The sequence below is a fragment of the Wyeomyia smithii genome, chromosome 1 (assembly GCF_029784165.1).
Source record: "Wyeomyia smithii strain HCP4-BCI-WySm-NY-G18 chromosome 1, ASM2978416v1, whole genome shotgun sequence".
NCBI classification, from domain to species: Eukaryota; Metazoa; Arthropoda; class Insecta; order Diptera; family Culicidae; genus Wyeomyia; species Wyeomyia smithii.
This window is the reverse complement of record NC_073694.1, coordinates 186193637-186216590: the sequence shown is the minus strand read 5'-3', so window position 1 is coordinate 186216590 and position 22954 is coordinate 186193637. Positions and strand designations below refer to the sequence as shown.

The following is a 22954-nucleotide window of genomic DNA, read 5'->3' as shown; positions in this document are numbered from 1 at the left end:
CTCACACCCAGTGATGCCACATTGGAAGACACTAGCCTACATTCAAAATATTTTTCACGTAATAGTTACCGGAAAAGTTTCGTGAATATTTTCCACTATCGTTTTCTAGTAGATTCTACGTGATTGTTATTTGAGTTCATCATGACCTGGTGAGATGAATTATCATTTGAAACTTATTTAGAAGATGCATACAATTCATGTGAGTTTCACGTAAAATTCATCTACTGGTAAACGATGAATATGCATGCCAGAGTGATTTATTACGCAACATATTTTGATAATTTCTAAAACCCGTTTCCTAGCTCATAAAATTTAGAGAAATAAATGAAAATTGTACATTTCGTAAAACGTGATTGCTATCAGATATCACTTAGGTATGCAAATTCGTCAATTCGTAAATGAATGAAACAACATAAAAACTGATAAATATTACGACATTCTCGGGGATTGTTATTGTCCGCTGTTTTCGTTCAGGTAACTCTTCTACCTTTGAACAGAAGCTGTGTGAAGCCTGTAAGCTCAAGTCTCGAGTTTATTAGGATTTTTCGAAAATTCACTCATTTGCAAGCCATCCAGAAATTCTGTTTTATGTTTAGAATCAGATAACAGCTTCGCCATTTTGATTTCTGGTTATTTTCGCACAGAGAATTCACGCGATACATCCTGTTTGACGTTGTTAAGTTCACGTAGATGGGACGTGATTAACCATGGTATGGGATTTTCACGTAGATGTTATGTTTGTCACATAAATCATGCAAAATGACAGAAAATAAACAAGTATAGGAACTTTCACGTAACAATAACGTGAAAAATATTTGAATGTATGATGAAGACATCCATTTTTGTGACGACAGCGTGAAGACATTGGAGAAAACATGTGAAGACATTGAAAAATATGTGAACGACCCGAATTTTGCATAAGTGCATTAGTGGTGACCTTTTTTTTGCGCGACAGTTTTAGATTTGCCGGAAAGTTTCATCAGCCTTCGGGCTTCGGGTAGAAAGACATTTTTTCGCGGACCATGAAGACTTTTGAAAAAATACCTGGCATCCCTGCTCTCACACCAGATCGCGGTAAACAAGTGTGTGCGTGTTCTAGAAAAAAAGCAAAAATCATGCGCTCACTGACGTCAGATATCGTTACTGTGAAGCATTCTCAGCTGTCAAAATTCCGTTTGGTAAAAAGGGCAAAATTTCGTGAACCTCTTTTCTTTTCAACTGCGTACCACGCTTTGTTGTAGGTTTCGTGCAGCACTGACACAACTCAAAATTAATAGTTGCAATCAGGGTTGCAAATTTTCACTGTCAGTGATAGATTCTCTTTTGACACTGAGAGGCTCTCAGTGAGAGCTACGAATATCAGTATCAACACGAACCAGCTGAAAGTGATAGTTGCTTTCAGCTCCAATCAGTTCACAGTGGCAATGCTGACTGGCGATGTTTATGCGGTGTAGGATGAAGGTGCCTATCTGCTTCATTAAATTCAAGCAATGGATTGGCTCAGATCAAATAATTTCGATATTAATTAAGATACATCATTTATATCACTGACATGATTATTGACTGATAATTGACACGGGTGACACTCAATATCAGTTTGAAGAGAGTGAGATTGAAACTTCTGTTGTATCATTTTCATTTTTCTGTGTTAAAATTTCGCAACACTGGTTGCAATAGAAACTGAAAAAAAAATTATCTTTATTACATCCACGAAAAATATGAGCAAGTTATAACTTCTTTTTTACCATCTTTGAAGCATGTGTTTGGTTTGAATTCCAAAGATACATCATCTTGAAACTCAGGTTTTTTTGTGAAATAAAAATTAATCGTATTTGGGATCGTTCGATATCAAAATTTGAATTGTGCCGGTGTTGCACGAAACCGACAATATTCCCACCTGAATGTAAGGAAGTGGCCGTCGCCGTTATCTAAACATATAAAAATGCAGCTCTGTCTGTCTGTCTGCCTGTCTGTCTGATTCATATAGCCTTGGAAACTACTGAGCCGATCGGCGTGAAATTTTGTATATAGGGGTTTTAGGGGCCGAGAAAGGTGACTAAGATAGTTTGAGACCCCTCCCTCATCTGGAAGGGAGGGGTCCCATACAAATGAAACACAAATTCATGTACATCTCGAAAACTAACCAAACAAATGGAACCAAATTTGGCATGTGGATGTTTTAAAGAGTGACAAATATGTCCATATTGGTTCGACACCCTTCCAATTTCTGGAAGGGAGGGGTTCCATACAAATGAAATACAAATTTCTGCATATCTCAAGAAATAACCAAGTAAATGGAACCAAATTTGGTGGGTGGATGTTTCTAGGGGTAACAAATATACCCATAATGGTTTGATACCCCTCCCTCTCCTATAAGAGAGGGGTCCCACACAAATGAAACACAAATTTCGCACAGCTCGAGAACCAATCAAGCAAATACAACCAAATTTGACAGGTGAATGTTTTAAGGTGTAACAAACATGTCCATAATGGTTCGACATCCTTCCTTCTTCTGGCATGTCTCCAAATACATACAATTTTGTAATCCAATATGGCGACTTCCGGTTCCTGAAAAACAGTGGCAAATGACCAAATACCACCCAATATGAGTGTTTCTTTAACCAGAATGAAGCTCAAAGGCCAGAAGTTGTCAAATGCCATTTCAAAATCCAATATAGCGACTTCCGGTTTCTGAAAAACAACGGTAAATGACCAAATATCACCCAATATGGGAATTTCCAGAATTATTATGATGCACCAAAACCACAAATCGAACTCAGACAACATTTTACATTCCGGTTTTGGAAAACAGCCAAATACCACCCAATATGGGTGTTTCTTTTTAACCAGAATGACGCTCAGAGGACAAAACTGTCTCCAAATACCATTTTGTAATCCAAGATGGCGAACTCCGGTTACTGAAAAACAGCGGCAAATGACCAAATACCACCCAATATGGGAATTTCCGGAATTGTTATGACGCACTGAAACCACAAATCGACCTCACACAATAATTGTAAGATGGTGACTTCCGGTGACTGGAAAACAGCCGAAAATTACCAAATACTACTTAATATGGGTGAAATAACGCTCAGAAGCCAGAAATTGTCTCCAAATGCCATTTTGAAATGCAAGACGGCGACTTCCGGTGTCTGAAAAACAGCCAAAAATGACCGATTTTCATCCAATATGAGATTCTTCGGAACCAGAATGATACACAGGAGCTAGAATCGGCCATAGACACTATTTTGAATTCTAAGATGGTGACTTCCAGTTTCTGGAAAACGCCGAAAAAGATCGAATAACACCTATTATGGGTGTTTCTTAAACCAGAATGACGCTAAGGAGCCAGAAATTGTCTCCAAATGCCATTTTAAAATCCAGGATGGCGACTTCCGGTTTCTGAAAATTAGCCTAAAGTGACGAAATACCACCCAATATGAGTGTTTCTTAAACCAGAATGATGCAAGGAGCTAAAAATTGACCTCAGACACCATTTTGAATCATAAGATGGCAACTTCTGGGAAACAGCCGAATACTACTACATACGACTATTTCCGTAATCGAAATAATGTATAGAAGCCAAGTATTGACCCTGGACATCATTTTGAATTCGAAGATGACCGCTTTCAGTTTCTGGAAAATAACGAAAATAACTGAATACCACCCAATATAAGTATTTCCGGAATAGAGGGTATGTACTAACGGCTAAAGTCGAGGTTGTTGTCATTCCGATAAAACCAATCATTTCAAACGATATGAACAAATCGCAAGAAATCAATAGATTTGGGATGTTTAAAATTATTAAATCAAACACAAAAATAGGCGGGATGAAGTTTGCCGGGTCAGCTTGTTGATCTATAAAGAAATCGGGTCATTTAATGATGCAAGTGAGAAGAAATTACCACTGCCAGTCATTCTGCTAGTTTTTTTTTTTCTTCATCTATAGTTTATTTGACACGGCACAAATACAATTCAATGTTTAACGGCGCCAATTATATCTGGTAGCTTACTTTCTAAAGTATCTTAATAACTAAAAGCAAATTTTTTATCCTCGCTGCCGACTACGAGCTGAAACTAAATCTAACTTAAAGCTAGAATATTTTGCATTAAAAGCACAGGTTTGCTGTTTGATGGTTTTCATTGCCATAGGTAAGCAGCATATTAAATTTGTTCCGCTGCTGGGCCAAGATATTACGGACTGGCATATTGGGTTGTTTCCATCGGGCCTTGAGAGTATCGTGCGGGTCTGATTGCTGTTTCCGGATCCGGGGTCTTAACGTGTTCTTGTCGTTTGGTTGGATGTAGGCGGAAGGGGATAGGACTAAACTGGGGCGTGGATGGATTTCAGGAAAACGTATATAAGGGACATGTAAGATAGGTCACGGCTCGCCAAGACATCACGAACAGGAACAGCCGGCTGCCTACCTTCGGCCTGCAGGGAAGCTATTAATCTAGACCTGGCGTCACGGTGTACAGGGCATGACCAAACAACGTGCTCTATGTCGTGATAACCTTCACCACAGGCACAGATACCACTTTCCCCGATCCCAACACGACGGAGATGCGCGTCAAATCTATAGTGATTGGACATAAGCCGGGACATCACGCAAATGAAATCCCGACCTACATCCAACCCCTTGAACCACGGGTTCGTCGACACCTTGGGGATTATGGAATGTAACCACCTTCCCAGTTCCCCTCTGGTCCAAGAATTTTGCCAACTGATGATCGTATTCTGACGTACAAATGCAAAAAATTTATTAAAGGCAATTGGTCTTTCATAAATATCACCGTTTGTTGCGCCCACCTTAGCCAAAGAGTCCGCTTTCTCATTACCCGGTATCGAGCAGTGAGAAGGGACCCACGCTAAGGTAATCTGAGTAGATTTTTCGGATAAAGCACTCAGATGTTCCCGTATTTTCCCCAGGAAATACGGAGAGTGCTTAACATCTTTCATCGATCGGAGAGCCTCAATGGAACTGAGACTGTCCGTAAAGATGAAATAATGGTCCGTGGGCATTTTTTCGATAATCCCTAGGATGTACTGAATTGCAGCTTATTCTGCGACGTAAACAGAAGCAGGATTATCGAGCTTATGGGAGACGGTTAAATTGTTATTGAAGATACCGAAGCCAGTGGACCCATCAAGAAGTGATCCGCCAGTGTAGTACATATTGTCGCAGTTGATGTTTCGATATTTATTGGAAAAAAATTTAGGGATCTGCTGCACGCGTAAATGATCCGGGATTCCACGAGTTTCTTCTATCATGGATGTATCGAAAAACACAGTAGAATCAGAAGTATTTGATAAGTCGACACGATTTGGAATATTCGAAGAAGGGTTAATATTTTGGGACATGTGATTGAAATACAATGTCATAAAACGGGTTTGAGAATTAAGTTCGATTAACCTTTCAAAATTTTCAATCACGGGACGGTTCAAGACCTCACATTTGATTAGAATACGAGAAGACAGGCTCCAGAAGCGGTTTTTCAATGGTAGTACTCCAGCTAAGATCTCCAAACTCATCGTGTGGGTCGACTGCATGCAACCCAAGGCGATACGCAAACAACGATACTGTATTCGCTCCAGTTTGATCAAATGTGTGTTTGCTGCGGAGCGGAAGCAGAAACACCCGTACTCAATAACAGACAGTATCGTTGTTTGGTAAAGCCTTATAAGGTCTCCTGGGTGGGCTCCCCACCATTGTCCGGTTATTGTACGAAGAAAATTCACTCTTTGTTGACATTTTTTCATCAGATACCTCACGTGACAACCCCAGGTGCCTTTAGAGTCGAACCAGACACCAAGATATTTGTGTACCAAAACCTGAGAAATCGTTTTACCCATTAATTGTGTTTGGAGCTGAGCAGGTTCATGCTTCCTAGAAAAAACTACTATCTCAGTCTTCTCCGGAGAGAATTCGATACCTAGCTGTAAAGCCCAAGCAGACAAATTGTCCAAGGTATCTTGCAATGGTCCTTGCAAATCGGCAGCTTTGGTCCTGTAACAGAGATTACACTGTCGTCTGCAAGTTGTCTTATCGTGCATGAATTTGCCAGACATTCGTCGATGTCATTTACATAAAAGTTGTAAAGAAGGGTGCTTAAACATGAGCCCTGGGGAAGACCCTTGTAGCTAATGCGAAAAGTTGCCAAATCGCCGTGCGTAAAATGCATGTGCTTTTTGGACAACAAATTGTGCAAAAAATTGTTCAAAATTGGAGAAAATCCTTGTCGGTGAAGTTTACCCGAAAGAATGTCAATAGAAACGGAATCAAAAGCCCCCTTAATGTCCAAGAACGCAGACGCCATTTGTTCTTTGCGAGCATACACCAGCTGAATATCTGTTGAAAGCAACGCAAGACAATCATTCGTCCCTTTGGCGCGGCGGAAGCCAAATTGAGTATCTGATAGTAGACCATTTGATTCGACCCAATGGTCTAAACGACGGAGTATCATTTTTTTCATCAATTTCCGGATACAGGATAGCATTGCAATCGGCCTATAAGAGTTGTGATCAGAAGCTGGTTTCCCTGGTTTTTGGATGGCGATCACCTTCACTTGCCTCCAATCCTGCGGTACAATGTTTTGCTCCAGGAACTTATTGAACAAGTTCAACAAGCGCCTCTTAGCATTGCCGGGTAGATTCTTCAACAAGTTGAATTTGATTTGAACCCAGGCGCGTTATTGTTACAGGACAGGAGGGCAACTGAAAATTCTGCCATCGTAAAAGGTGATTCTATCGCGTCGTGACCCGGAGACGCATCGCGAACAAAGTTTTGCGCAGGAACAGAGTCCGGACATACTTTCCTGGCAAAATCAAATATCCACCGACTTGAAGACTCCTCGCTTTCGTTGACCGCTACGCGATTCCGCATTCTTCGGGCTGTGTTCCAAAGAGTGCTCATCAATGTCTCCCTCGACGTCTCGTTCACGAACCGACGCCAATATCCGCGTTTCTTTGCTTTAGCCAGGCTTTTAAGCTTGGTATTAAGCTCCGAATACCGTATATAGTCGTCGGATATACCTCCCTTCTGGTAGGCCAAAAACGCGTCGGATCTTTGCGTGTAGACATCGGAGCACTCTTGGTCCCACCACGGAGTGGGAGGCCGTTCTTTGATCGTTACGCCGGGATATTTCTTCGTTTGGGCTTGCAAAGCGGCGTCGAGAATCAAGCCCGCGAGGAGGTTGTATTCTTCAAGTGGTGGATGATGTTGAATCGACTCGACCGCTTTTGAAATCATTTCCTCGTATAACTTCCAATCGACATTCCGTGTGAGGTCATACGGAATGTCAATTGGTCGTATGCGAGTTGACCCGTTTGTAATTGAAATAAGAAAAGGCAGATGGTCGCTACCGTGAGGATCGAGGATTACCTTCCATGTGCAGTCCAACCGTAGCGACGTCGAACATAAGGATAGATCCAAAGCGCTTGGGCGCGCTGGAGGTTTCGGGATACGTGTCATTTCACCGTTGTTTAAAATAGTCATGTCGAAGTCATCGCAAAGGTTATAGATTAAAGAGGAGCGGTTATCATAGTAAGGGGAACCTCAAACCACACCATGAGAGTTGAAGTCTCCCAAAATCAAGCGTGGCGAGGGAAGAAGTTCTATTAAATCAAAGAGCACCCGTTGCCCAACCTGTGCTCTGGGAGGAATATATATTTAGGCAATACAAAGCTCATTACCTTGTATTGTCATTTGACATGCGACAACTTCGATGCCTGGAATCGAGGGGAGGTTGATATGATAGAAAGAATAGCACTTTTTAATCCCTAAAAGTACTCCTCCATATGGGGTGTCTCGATCAAGGCGAATAATATTAAAATCATGGAAGTTGAGATCAATATTTGAAGTAAGCCAAGTTTCACAAGGGAAATTGCATCGCATTTGTTTTTATTTATCAAAACTTTAAACGAATCAATTTTTGGTAAAATACTTCTACAATTCCATTGTAAGACAGAGATAGAATCCTTCATATACGCAGTTGAATTAGGCATCGAAGGATACAATCGCTGCAAGGAGGGGCCATTGGGCAGTCAACTGCTTCAAAAATGATTTAACTGTTGGGAGGAATGCTGTAAGAAAAATTTTAATTGGATCGGGTACATTGAAATTTTCAAAAATCCAGTCCACAATGTCAGAAAATTTCACTAATCCAGAGTTTGTTTCATCAACTGGATGTGCAAAAGGAACAACTGGGGTTTTAGATGTTCCTGGCAGTGCTGGGAACTCCTTCTGGGACTTTAAATTTGCAGGCCCAGGAGGAGTTTGCTTCGGTTTTTCCGCAGCACTGTTTGGTTTGTTCGTACTTTTCATTACACTTTGGGAAATCTTAGGACCTTTACGGGGAAGTTTAGGAGAAGAAACATTTTTCCTCTTCCTAGACTCCCCAGGATTGGCATAAGATGTTCCCGCTGATGAATCGTCAGAATCGGTTTCATCGGAGGGCAACAGATCAAAGGGGTTCGATGTTATGGTAGAAGTGGTCACGGTCTTCTTCAGCATCTCAGCGTAAGAACGCTTTGAAGTGCAGATCCGGCAAACGTAACGCGAAACGAGTCTGACGGAGTGTAAACTTTTTTACCGCCGACGAGAGACATGGACCGTAATTGCTTACAATCCAAAATCTTCGCCTGTGTTTCGGTATTTTTGAAGCAACCGGACAGACAGACTCGAATCGGTTATGACACCGTCGATCTCCACGTCTCGTGCGGGTATGTAAACGCGATACTCGCGTGTGAAGAGCTCAGAGCAAGCGATAGCATTGGCCTGTGTCAGATCACTGAGCATGACACGGAGCTTGTTAGGTCGGACCTTGGAAATTTCGGTCACGGCCTTGTACCCCTTCGTCAGGTCTTTCGAAATTTGCAGTATGTTTAATCGCTTTGAATTCACTCCTGCCTTTGGACGAAAATAAACAGTATAGCTGCCCTGTTGAGTTCCGTCCGGGTAAAGCCTGGGGCGAGGGGGGACTGGAGAATGAACAGGGGAGGGGGTAACAGAAGGGTCAGGGTCAGGGGGGCTCGGGGATGGTGGCACGGGAGGCGAGGGATCTATATCCATCGCGCTAAATGTAGTGCACTAGCGCACTAGCGCCGACAAGAACACGTACCTATTTACTTCTTCCTTCAAGCAGTGGTTGTCCGATCGTTCGAAGCTGCACTCAAAGCAGCCAGCAGCACCAGTACAGCAGCACCAGTACAGCAGCACCAATACAGCCATCAGCAGTGAGCCGGGTGTGAGATCACTCAGCACAGCGACACGACTCGACTGTCAAATGATGGCCTTGAATTAGACAGATCTATTCACTGTGCACAGATCAAAACTGCAGCTGGTATTTTGCACCAATACAGCCAAAGTTGCGAGCCGGGTACAGAACGTAGCGACACAACTCACAATCTAGTTGGCCTATAGCGCGAATAATACACTCTTTTGTTTGGCTATTCGTACACACGGACCGGATTGTAATAGAACGACCACTTTGCACGTCCGTTTCTGTCGAGTGTTCGACGCGGAATGTCATTCTGCTAGTTGATTCATTGTGCATTACGGTGGGACAAAAAATAAATGTTTGCTCCCATGCACTTTTCGTGTTCCTTATGGGTCCCATAACAACTGTGTAACTTTTCAGATCGATCGGTGAAACGCCCGATTTTTAAAGTTTTCATACGATTTTATATGGGAAAATCCACTTTTTCAAAACGTATTCTCTAGAGATGTCCAGTTGGCTCCTAAAAATATATCGATACATGATATTTGTAGGAAATTTTCCTGGGAAAAATTCTTCTGAAGACCGTAAGGCGCTACGATGCTTGTAGAAACAGCTATTCACCCCAAACTGATTGAATGTCTGACGGACGGCTCACCATTGAAATTTTACAGCAACACTGCTACAGCATGCTGCTATTGCAAGCTTGCTTAAGTATGAAAAATATTTTCGCGTGGAATTAATTTTCAAAGTGTGATTTTTGCTCATAGTATCTTTGGGGAAGCCTCCAAGATAAATTTAAGCGATATTATTTCTCATCACATGGTTGAATTTGCAACACCAGCATCCTACAGCAGTATTGCTAGTAAAATTCAATGGTGAGCCGTTCTTCAGATATTCAATCAGTCTGGGGTGAATATCATTTTTCACAAGAAAGGTAGCACCTCGTGGTCTTCAGAAGAGTTTTTCCCAGGAGAATTTCCTATAAATATCACGTATTGATATATTTTTGGAGCCAACTGGACATCTCTATAGAAAAAGTTTTGAAAAAGTGGTTTTTCCCATATAAAATCGTATGGAAGCTTTAAAAATCGGGTGCAAATCGGTCGTTTCACTGATCGATATGAAAAGTTACACAGTTGTTATAGGACCCATAAGGAACACGAAAAGTGCATGGGAGCGAAAAAATAACACCATCGCTTTTTTCCCATATAACCATGTCCCAGTCTATTGTGCATCTTGAGTGGCTCGGCCCTTCACGCGGTAGTAACCATTGATATGTACAGTTAGAACTAAGCTAAGCTAAGCTTAACATTATCGATTTTTATAAAGCAGAAATAGCGGATTCGAGAAGGGTATCCTACTGTCGTGAAGTTTTCGCATCAACAAATGAAATTTACAGGCATTTCCAGCCAGTTTCGTATCGTTAGATGTAATAAAACTGGGAAACTAATATCTGTAAATCACTACAAGCTGCTTCTCCATGCAATGCAACGACCGAATACCGAATGCTAAATAAAAAGCTGCCAAAGCGTGGTTAAGCGACGGCTCAAAATACCCCCGTTACCCTACTAAAAGATTTGGTCGAAAAGGAGTGTTTGTTGATACGTTGCGACAATAAATCACAGTAGAGGTCAATGTAAAAAATAATGACCTAATAGCTTTGAATAACCGTAAGGCTGATGTTGTAGGTACTGCTACTGAAAGCGAACCGGCACGAAGGGAAGCGTTTCTATATATTTTTCCATTGACATTATTCATCACGTGAGAAAAGACGTTGCTTCGCTTTCTGCCAACCGGAGTAGTTTGTTCTACGGCTCTAACCATTTCACTAGAAACTGCGTATTTTCGCGGGTGGAGAAATTTTTTATCTCAAAAACGATTGACGACCTAACAGGTCGCATGTTTTTCAGTATACACTTTTTTGTTGTTGTTCAGTTAATCGCTTAGAAACTATTGTTCGATACAAAAAAATTTACAGTCGACAGGCACAACAGCAATTGAAGTGTTTACCCCAGCCCGGCAAGTGCTCTGGGTCAATAGGCTATACAACTGGTCTGAATCAGCAAAATAAACATGTTATGTACCAAAAGGAAAGTGATCATCTTATCAGTGTTACTATTGCCCAGTGATAAGGAAACATTGAAACTGTTTAGCCTTGGAGGTCTGTCGGAGCGCCAGTTTTGATTGGATGCAAATATTGTTACCATAGCACTCTAGCAGGAATGTACGTTACCGGGCAAACGCCGCGATTTGACGTCGGAATGAAATCGAAACAACATCGACCAAACTTACCGGGAATCGAATTGATGCCACAGTCAATTACCACTGCACTAGGTTTAATCCAGGCTCCACGAACCATTTCCGGTTTGCCGACTGCCACCACCAGAATGTCGGCTTTCTTTATCTGAAATTGAAATGGACATCGGTTGCGATCATCGGTTGTAGGTCTTTTCCCCACCGAAATTACTCACCATCATATTTAAATTTTTCGTCTTCGAGTGGCAAATCGTAACCGTCGCATCGTGCCACTTCAGCAGCTCGGCCATTGGAGTACCGACAATTTTACTACGTCCGATGATGACTGCCGATGCACCGGCAATTGGAATACCAGTGCGCTTGATCAATTCCATGCACCCGTTCGGAGTACACGGCAGGAAGCCTCCCATATCACCAACTGCGACGCGGCCCTCGTTGATAGTGTTAAGACTTCCAAATACAGATGAAATTATTATTTTTATCTAAACAAAACTTGAACAAAAGCTAAACTTACCCATCAACATCCTTTTCCGGTGATACGGCGTCGGTGATCAGATGCGAATCGATCGGATTCTGTGACTCCAGCGGCATCTGGACGATGATTCCGTGAAAGCAGGGATCTTCATTGAGGCGTTTGATCTGAAACCGAGAAAGGCATCATTTGATTACCGAAACTCTTGCTTCGCTGAGTGAGTGAATATTCAGACTCTCGGAACTGCAGTTCCGTCCGTCATCCGGGCCCGTGCGCTCAGAGGTAATTACACGAACATATGACACAGCCTAAATACCGTGCCGCGGTAATTTCGCACCTCGCAGAAGCATGACAGCGAACATGAACGCCAAAATGTGACGTAATTTCATGGTCCATCAGCGCGGCCAACTCAAGTAAATCAAACAAGCGGACCAAGTAAAACGGTTCTCCTGTGCTCTCTTCTTAAATATGCACAAATTGTACGTTTATTTAAATCACATTCATGAAAGGGAAATGGTTCCATTTTCTGCTCATTGTGAGTAATTTGAAAGAAGGTCTATTAAAAAGATCACAGTACCTTGAGGAGGACTGTTACACAAAAAATAACAAGAATAGTTCCTACTGCTCTATACTCTAAAAATGTACATCTCAACTAGATATTTGAATAGCACAGAATATGTGTCATAAATGTTTGCCAGTAAGGATCACATCACACTTAGCGAACGATCAAGTGGTAGTGACACTTTATACATCTGCTAATTGATCACGATTTGCGGTGGGTGGGAAATGTCCATTTAAATCTCCGTACGGAAAAGATGTTGCAACGATCGCTATTTTGGAGTAGTTTATATTTATGGTGACACGGCCTGTTAATTCACCGCCGCATTGCTATAATCGACGTTGCCGCCGCTGCGCTCCCACGGATGATTTATAAGCTCTAGGAGTGATGCATGGTCGTGTCGCTGATTAGAGCCAACACGGCAGCTGAACTGCGGAAATCTTGGCCACGAAACGTGCTAAATTACCGCTTAGGGCGTGGATCCCTGGGGAATGTGTCAATGATGGGCGTCGGTCGCTTTCTCGTCGATTTGACGATCGATTTGGCAAAATCCCGCACCTGGTCGGTGCTAGGGCAATATTAAATCATATACATCATGCTTGGAATGCGATGTTGGCTATGACTTGTGCATGTGGAAAATCTACATTGTATCAGATTGTAAATCTCATTAAAACGGGAGATAAAATTTGGCACATATCTAGCATTTTGCACAACATACTCAAAATCTTTCGTAGAAGAGTGATAAACATTAAAGCGGATGAAAAATACAAAAATAGAATAATAAAACAGTCAAATATTTGGAACACTTGTTTATTCAGCAAATCAATATTAAAGAATAATCATTATCCGTTTTTTCTTTCTGAAACGTAAATAAAAATCGTATGCCAAATTTTTATATGGAGAGGGTGAAAATGAGCTAGAAAAATAACGAGATTAACGCCACACAACTTAAATAATTGGACCGTTAGCCGGGGTGAAATTGTGCCATACAAACCCATTGTTTGTCAGCTATTCCATGGCGATCACAAGACCAATCTTTCTTGAATCCTTCTGACCTGGATGCAATGGTTTGGTCTCTTCGGGAGAGTTGTTCAGAATACTGATTAGAATTATCTGACATTTTCATTCAATTTCTTATTAGGAAAATTAGCTCTTTTATTTTACGAGATGTTTAACATCTGTCCTTAGTAAAGTTGTAGAACTATCAACTTCATAAAGCTTTGCCAAAGACACAAAATTCCCAAGTCTTATCTTTGAAGAACTATTTTTCTTAAAAGGCAACCTTAAAACTAGTTTTTTAACCCTTAAATGCGCAATGTTGTTTTAAAACAACACTACTAAAAACTAAACACTACTAAATTTTAGTATTTTTCAGAAATATAATTCATTAGAACAGCTCTCTAGGCTCTAACGAAGAAAATTTAACAGCTGGAAGTACTGTATTTGAATGTTTTGTTTTTATTTTTGCTGTCAAAATCTCGGAAACGAAAAAAAACATGGCGAGATTCCCGACTGGTGCTGACTGGCTTTGAAAATAAATTTTAAAATAAGGTTAGTGGTTAGTGAAAATGTCTGAATTATCAGTGATTATAGTAACAAAAGGTCAAGTTTAAAGTTCTGTTAACAAAAGTAATTGTTTAGACTTTATTCTGCGATAAAGTCACAGTGTTGTTTAAAAACAACATGGTAATATTTGCACATTAAAAAGTAAATCTTTCAATTTTTTTTATGCATATTGGTTAGTTTTAAGGCAGTAAACCAGTTGAACATAGATTTTATGTTTTCAGATGATTTTTTAACGTCGTGCGCCTTCAAGGGTTAACTTAAATTATATCTTAACTACTTCTGATTTCTGATCAACTTGAAATGTAATAACAAAATACATATTTTTCTGAAAAAAAGAAGTTATTTCTGTTAAACCAACTCCGAGATAGAGCGTTTTTAGGTAAAATTATGTCAATATAAAAATTATGTCAATATAAAATCAAATTATTTAAAATTGTGACTGTTTGTGATATCGCTTTTTAAATACTAGCCAAAAGCTAGTTTTTCCATTTATATGCTATCCTAATCACTTCTTATCAACTTAAGATGTGTTAGACAGGTTAGATAAAAAATCAATGCAACTCATGCGGTTACTTATATATTACAGCAACATGAATGTATCCTAAACATCAATCGGTAATAGCCCCCTGGATTTATCACTTCACCTCGAACAAAGCTATCAACCATCCTTATGCAAAACCCAAAGTTCGAAGTAGGCGGTGCATTGAGCCTCGAGCCGTGAGCTAGAGCAATCTGTCAATATTGTTACGCTCAAGTTGTGTTGTTGCAAACGAAGTGCTTTACACGGATTTGTTAGTGTTTGTTACGAATAACATTGCGTATCGTAACAATGTGTGTACAATCAACCAGTGAGAGGTGAATTGTTCAAAATATGGAAGGATTGAATCATTTACGAAACCACATGCTATTAAAATTGGTGGGCATCCCGGAAGAAAATAACGAAAGTGTTAGAAATTGCTAGCTATTGCTAGGTTTTGCATGGATCTAGAAAACCGTTGAACCAAGGTCAACAGCACCCTAACCCGATTGATAGAATCAAACACAGATTGGCTGATGGAAACCGTGTTGTAAATATGAAATCGAAATACAACAACGCATTTTTTTTGCCAAAACCTCAATTTGTAGACGTAAGACATTCGAAAAATAGTGATAGGTGATTTTTGAAGAAAACATTGCAAGGAATCTAGAAAAAATACAGGGTGGCAACATAGCAGTGATACACGTATTCGAGTGCCCCTCTTTTAATCCTCTGTCCGAGTTATGTGTTTACTATTTATTCAGAACAAATAGAGTCAAGTTTTAAGTTTCGCTCTCGAGAAAATTGCAATGGATTCAAATATAGAACAAATAAGGATCCTACAAGGATTGACTAACATCGAGATCAGGAGGAAGCTGTCACATTTGAATTTAAGCAGATTCTTCGTCTACAGGACCATCAAGCGTTTCAAGGATACAGGCCCCAAATAAGAAACCTGGTAAAAAACACTTCGGACTCTAGAGGTCATCAAAGCAGTGAAGGAACGTTTCCGGCGAAGTCAAGCCCGTCCGGCAAGAAAAATGGCGTGTGAAATGAACATGAGCCTCACTTGCATGCAAAATGTTATCGAAAAGAACCTTAAATATTTAACTTTTAAGAAGCAGAAAATTCACGGATTAATTCGTAAAAATTGTGCCGACTTTAAAGGAAACTATGAACAAGTAAAATAACCGTGTTTATGGAGCATGTCTTCGTGATATACCAGCCGATAAAAGAGCAGTTGAGCGATATTAAAAAGTGTCAGCTGTGATTGTTTGCAATTACCATTGCTATTTATTAACAGAGGCGTGAAAATAAGCAAAAAATACTAGGGACTGTATGCGTATAATGGACCTTGTGCGTTTAGTGGACCCTTCTTGCACATTTTTGCAATTGTTTCTTGTTATTCTCATATTTATGCTGTTGATAAAATCTTTCACGAACAACTTCAGCATGCTATAGATAAGATGATATGAATTTTACTAATTTCTGCAAGAAAATGTGAATTATAACCAATTTTTGTTCAGCACAACAGAACACAGCGGTTTGTTAGCCATTTTGTAAGCGGAGACGAAATATATCCTATTGTTTTCCAATCTAATTGTATGTTACAAATATAATCATAAACATGTTAATACCAAGCACTAATGCTAAATTTCACTATAAAAACCTTGAAAACGAAGAAAACATTTAAAAACACCTATTCTCTGAGGGTCCATCAAAGGCATAATCCAGGTTACTATGTTGCGTATTTGACAACCGTTCATTTCTGTTCATTTATAAACAAAAACTGTCGTTCGCGCGTGCGTTAAGGTGAATAGCAAAATGGGGAAAACCAATAAGTGTGAGCGTAATTACACGGAATTAGATGTTCAAAAGTCATGGGCGCAACTAAGGGGGGGCCCTTGCTCTCTTACTCACCTTACCAGTCAGACGAGAGCTGTAGTAACTCGTGCTGTATCAAGTTGTCGCCAGTTTACTCGGTTTCGGGCTGTGTTTCACCAGTTCCCCAGACGCCTCATCACTCGCAAGTCTCTTTCGATCTGGTCGAGCCATCATGCACGCTGCGCCCCTTAATTTCTTGTGCCGGTAGGGTTGCTGAAGAGAAGTGATTTCACATGGTTGTCGTCCGGCATTCTTACGATGTGACCTGCCCACCGCAACCTAATGTCTTTCGCCAGGTGTGCAATGGGGTTATCTCCAAGCAGCGCTTGTAGCTCATGGTTCATGCGCTGTAGCCATTATCCGGCGTCCGCTTGTGCTCCACCGTAGATAGTCACCTTCTGTTCGCCGATAGGCACCTTCTGTTCGAAAATATCAAAAGGACTTCCGTAGAGGACTACCGGTTATCAGGGTTTTGTAGTTTTTTGTATCGAAGTGGTCATGTCCGATCATCACCGTGATTGGTGCGTACGTTTGTAATGTCTGAGAAGAACGGGCCGTCGTTGAGAACGTGGTCAATTTGTTTTGCTGTACGTTGGTCGAGGTAAGAAGGGACTTTGGACTGCTAATCCGCGGGAAGCTGCGAAGTTGGTGCATAGCAGGCTGTGCGGGCCGATAACCGGCTTATATAAGTCTATCCTTCCGTTCATGTCCCCAACGACGATCTTGATATCTCTACGCGAGCAGCTATCGTAGAGTTTCTCCAGCTGTGCGTAGAACGCTTCTTTCCCTGTATCAGGTCTTCCTTCGTGAGGGCAGTGCACATTGGGAATAGTGTAGTTGTGGAACCGGCCTTTAATTCTCAACAAACACAACCAGTCGCTGATTGCCTGCCGCTTTGGTGGTACTGTGCCTTGCGGCCACAAATCCACCGTACCTCCTCTCCTTTCAGGCAAAGCTCCTGGAGCGCAACGATGTCGAAGTGGCGGGGTTCTAGCTGATCCAGCAGAATCCGGTCGACATCCGGGTCATTAAGCGATCTACTGTTACATGTACTGAGCTTCTAATCGTCGTCCTTATTCTGTCGGCTGGGTCATTGCCGATTGTTCCTGTTCGTTTTGAATTCTTGATTCTCCGTAGTATGTTTATTTCAGTATACTGCCTTACTAGGGCTGCGATGCCTAGTCTTGCGACGGAGCTGCCGCCATGGATGTAGCCGGCGAGACACCGCATTTCATAGTTCAACCGTCCGGTCCGGATCAGTCGCTGTTTGAGCCGCCCCTAGCCTGTGGGGTAGACGCGCAGACAAGCTGCTCTCTAGGAGAACAACTACCCCACCGGTTTACCGGTTTTTCCTTGGTTGCTCGTATCCCAGTTGGTACCACGTGGAGGTAGGAATAGGGCATTATGCTAGTGCTAACTAGTACGGGTGAACTGTTAAAAAGCACTGCCCAGCCGTTTACCAAATCTAGCTCTTCTCAATATCGAATCTTTGTTGCTGAAAGAGCTTGGCGTTGACGATGTGTTCAAGATATTCAGTACATCTTCGGAGATTCTATCCCGAAGTGATTTTTTCTGCTTTCACGATACTATTTTAAGCGTCATTAAAAAAGCATATTCAAACTCTTTTTTCTCTTTTTTAAAATGACATACATGAAAACTAGCCCCCCCTAGAAATTTTCCTTAGTTGCGCCCATGGCAAAAGTGTATGCTAGCGATCCAGAATCATGTTCCGATAAAGGAGGCATGCAGGCTGCATAAGGTACCACGTTCAACCGTAAAGTATCGCCTTGGGAAAAATTGGACTGGAAAAGTAAGGAAGGGCCCTCCAACTGCGCTCTCCGATGCAGAGGAGGACGAGATAGTGGCATGGATTAAACGAATGGCCCGTAAAGGATATCCGATTACCAGGCAACATTTAATCCTGGCCGGTAAAAAACATCTTACCAAGTTTCCTAGACCGAAGGGTTGCAACATGAATGCAGGTGAATCACCTACTATAGTTGTGTTTTCTCTACAAGTTGCTTAAGTGCTTATCTCAGGTCAAAGATGGTACCAATCCTTCATGAAGCGTCACTCGGATTTGACCATGAGGAAACCTGAAGCAGTTTCGGCAGCATCTGCAACCGTCACAGAGGAAAATATTCGCCACTGGTTCCGATCTGTTTATGAGATTCTACAAGAGGAAGGACAAAACGATATTTTGAATGATTCACGCCGCATTTTCAACGGAGACGAGATTGGTTTTAGTTTGGACCCTGAAACTAAAGCAGTCATCTGTCCAAAGGCAACGAAAAACGTCTACGTAATTGACACGGGATCTAAAAAAACATCACTGTTTTGAACACATACAGAGCCTCCGGAATACCAGTTCCACCATGCGTGGTACTCCCATATCAAAGAATTCCTATCAACGTAGCTAGCAGTTTTCCTTCGGACTGGAGTGTTGGTAAATCTGAAACTGGATGGATGACCAAAGAAGCATTTATGGGTTACATCACCAACGTTTTTTCTCCATATTTAATCCGTGAGAATATTTCGCTACCGGTGATCTATTTCGTGGACGGTCATCGAAGCCATACTCCTTTCGAAACAGCGGAAGAATGTTTCAAACTGGGCATAGTTCTTATTTCGCTTTATGCCAATTCTACACACATCTTGCAGCCGGCTGATGTGGCCATATTCAGATCTCTCAAAGCCAGCTGGACCAAACAGGTGTCTTATTTTCCCTTTTTTCTGTTTGTTTCATTTAATTGAAATATATTTCATCCCTATCCCGGAAAAGTAATCAGGTTGGATGAATTTGGAGGTATTCTGGAGTTGGCAATTAAGACCTCGTTCAAACCGCAAACTGTAATGAATGGTTTTAGAGTTTGTGGCCTTTATCCTTTCAACGCTAACGCAGTTGACTACACCAAATGTATCGCGGAAAGCGTGACGATCAGCTTCGCCAGAAAAAACCTGATGGGGTCGACGATAGGGTACTAATTCCTAGTCAAGACATTCAAAATGCAGTCAACATGATATCCACCAAAAAAAGCTGCTTTGTATCTATCAGTTGAACAGAATGATTTTATAAGTAAAACCGAAAAAACTCTGTGCTATATCTATAGAACTCTATTGGCGCAGAACAAATAGAGTCAAGTTTTAAGTTTCGCTCTCGAGAAAATTGCAATGGATTCAAATATAGAACAAATAAGGATCCTACAAGGATTGACTAACATCGAGATCAGGAGGAAGCTGTCACATTTGAATTTAAGCAGATTCTTCGTCTACAGGACCATCAAGCGTTTCAAGGATACAGGCCCCAAATAAGAAACCTGGTAAAAAACACTTCGGACTCTAGAGGTCATCAAAGCAGTGAAGGAACGTTTCCGGCGAAGTCAAGCCCGTCCGGCAAGAAAAATGGCGTGTGAAATGAACATGAGCCTCACTTGCATGCAAAATGTTATCGAAAAGAACCTTAAATATTTAACTTTTAAGAAGCAGAAAATTCACGGATTAATTCGTAAAAATTGTGCCGACTTTAAAGGAAACTATGAACAAGTAAAATAACCGTGTTTATGGAGCATGTCTTCGTGATATACCAGCCGATAAAAGAGCAGTTGAGCGATATTAAAAAGTGTCAGCTGTGATTGTTTGCAATTACCATTGCTATTTATTAACAGAGGCGTGAAAATAAGCAAAAAATACTAGGGACTGTATGCGTATAATGGACCTTGTGCGTTTAGTGGACCCTTCTTGCACATTTTTGCAATTGTTTCTTGTTATTCTCATATTTATGCTGTTGATAAAATCTTTCACGAACAACTTCAGCATGCTATAGATAAGATGATATGAATTTTACTAATTTCTGCAAGAAAATGTGAATTATAACCAATTTTTGTTCAGCACAACAGAACACAGCGGTTTGTTAGCCATTTTGTAAGCGGAGACGAAATATATCCTATTGTTTTCCAATCTAATTGTATGTTACAAATATAATCATAAACATGTTAATACCAAGCACTAATGCTAAATTTCACTATAAAAACCTTGAAAACGAAGAAAACATTTAAAAACACCTATTCTCTGAGGGTCCATCAAAGGCATAATCCAGGTTACTATGTTGCGTATTTGACAACCGTTCATTTCTGTTCATTTATAAACAAAAACTGTCGTTCGCGCGTGCGTTAAGGTGAATAGCAAAATGGGGAAAACCAATAAGTGTGAGCGTAATTACACGGAATTAGATGTTCAAAAGTCATGGGCGCAACTAAGGGGGGGCCCTTGCTCTCTTACTCACCTTACCAGTCAGACGAGAGCTGTAGTAACTCGTGCTGTATCAAGTTGTCGCCAGTTTACTCGGTTTCGGGCTGTGTTTCACCAGTTCCCCAGACGCCTCATCACTCGCAAGTCTCTTTCGATCTGGTCGAGCCATCATGCACGCTGCGCCCCTTAATTTCTTGTGCCGGTAGGGTTGCTGAAGAGAAGTGATTTCACATGGTTGTCGTCCGGCATTCTTACGATGTGACCTGCCCACCGCAACCTAATGTCTTTCGCCAGGTGTGCAATGGGGTTATCTCCAAGCAGCGCTTGTAGCTCATGGTTCATGCGCTGTAGCCATTATCCGGCGTCCGCTTGTGCTCCACCGTAGATAGTCACCTTCTGTTCGCCGATAGGCACCTTCTGTTCGAAAATATCAAAAGGACTTCCGTAGAGGACTACCGGTTATCAGGGTTTTGTAGTTTTTTGTATCGAAGTGGTCATGTCCGATCATCACCGTGATTGGTGCGTACGTTTGTAATGTCTGAGAAGAACGGGCCGTCGTTGAGAACGTGGTCAATTTGTTTTGCTGTACGTTGGTCGAGGTAAGAAGGGACTTTGGACTGCTAATCCGCGGGAAGCTGCGAAGTTGGTGCATAGCAGGCTGTGCGGGCCGATAACCGGCTTATATAAGTCTATCCTTCCGTTCATGTCCCCAACGACGATCTTGATATCTCTACGCGAGCAGCTATCGTAGAGTTTCTCCAGCTGTGCGTAGAACGCTTCTTTCCCTGTATCAGGTCTTCCTTCGTGAGGGCAGTGCACATTGGGAATAGTGTAGTTGTGGAACCGGCCTTTAATTCTCAACAAACACAACCAGTCGCTGATTGCCTGCCGCTTTGGTGGTACTGTGCCTTGCGGCCACAAATCCACCGTACCTCCTCTCCTTTCAGGCAAAGCTCCTGGAGCGCAACGATGTCGAAGTGGCGGGGTTCTAGCTGATCCAGCAGAATCCGGTCGACATCCGGGTCATTAAGCGATCTACTGTTACATGTACTGAGCTTCTAATCGTCGTCCTTATTCTGTCGGCTGGGTCATTGCCGATTGTTCCTGTTCGTTTTGAATTCTTGATTCTCCGTAGTATGTTTATTTCAGTATACTGCCTTACTAGGGCTGCGATGCCTAGTCTTGCGACGGAGCTGCCGCCATGGATGTAGCCGGCGAGACACCGCATTTCATAGTTCAACCGTCCGGTCCGGATCAGTCGCTGTTTGAGCCGCCCCTAGCCTGTGGGGTAGACGCGCAGACAAGCTGCTCTCTAGGAGAACAACTACCCCACCGGTTTACCGGTTTTTCCTTGGTTGCTCGTATCCCAGTTGGTACCACGTGGAGGTAGGAATAGGGCATTATGCTAGTGCTAACTAGTACGGGTGAACTGTTAAAAAGCACTGCCCAGCCGTTTACCAAATCTAGCTCTTCTCAATATCGAATCTTTGTTGCTGAAAGAGCTTGGCGTTGACGATGTGTTCAAGATATTCAGTACATCTTCGGAGATTCTATCCCGAAGTGATTTTTTCTGCTTTCACGATACTATTTTAAGCGTCATTAAAAAAGCATATTCAAACTCTTTTTTCTCTTTTTTAAAATGACATACATGAAAACTAGCCCCCCCTAGAAATTTTCCTTAGTTGCGCCCATGGCAAAAGTGTATGCTAGCGATCCAGAATCATGTTCCGATAAAGGAGGCATGCAGGCTGCATAAGGTACCACGTTCAACCGTAAAGTATCGCCTTGGGAAAAATTGGACTGGAAAAGTAAGGAAGGGCCCTCCAACTGCGCTCTCCGATGCAGAGGAGGACGAGATAGTGGCATGGATTAAACGAATGGCCCGTAAAGGATATCCGATTACCAGGCAACATTTAATCCTGGCCGGTAAAAAACATCTTACCAAGTTTCCTAGACCGAAGGGTTGCAACATGAATGCAGGTGAATCACCTACTATAGTTGTGTTTTCTCTACAAGTTGCTTAAGTGCTTATCTCAGGTCAAAGATGGTACCAATCCTTCATGAAGCGTCACTCGGATTTGACCATGAGGAAACCTGAAGCAGTTTCGGCAGCATCTGCAACCGTCACAGAGGAAAATATTCGCCACTGGTTCCGATCTGTTTATGAGATTCTACAAGAGGAAGGACAAAACGATATTTTGAATGATTCACGCCGCATTTTCAACGGAGACGA

The 22954-nt window shown here is 41.7% G+C and overlaps 2 protein-coding genes across 2 annotated transcripts in view; one reads left to right on the top strand and one right to left on the bottom strand.

Moving 5' to 3' along the window:
- Positions 1 to 22954, top strand: part of LOC129733887 (uncharacterized) — a 302189-nt gene that overhangs the window by 11200 nt on the left and 268035 nt on the right. The gene's annotated exons all lie outside the window — the stretch shown is intronic.
- Positions 1 to 22954, bottom strand: part of LOC129733882 (C-1-tetrahydrofolate synthase, cytoplasmic) — an 81321-nt gene that overhangs the window by 23475 nt on the left and 34892 nt on the right. Inside the window, exons 4-6 of the mRNA XM_055695462.1 lie at positions 11990 to 12114; positions 11691 to 11925; positions 11512 to 11623 (exon numbers count right to left, since the gene is read on the bottom strand). Of these exons, the coding sequence (XP_055551437.1) occupies positions 11512 to 11623; positions 11691 to 11925; positions 11990 to 12114 (472 nt within the window). The remainder of the gene's footprint in view (positions 1 to 11511; positions 11624 to 11690; positions 11926 to 11989; positions 12115 to 22954) is intronic.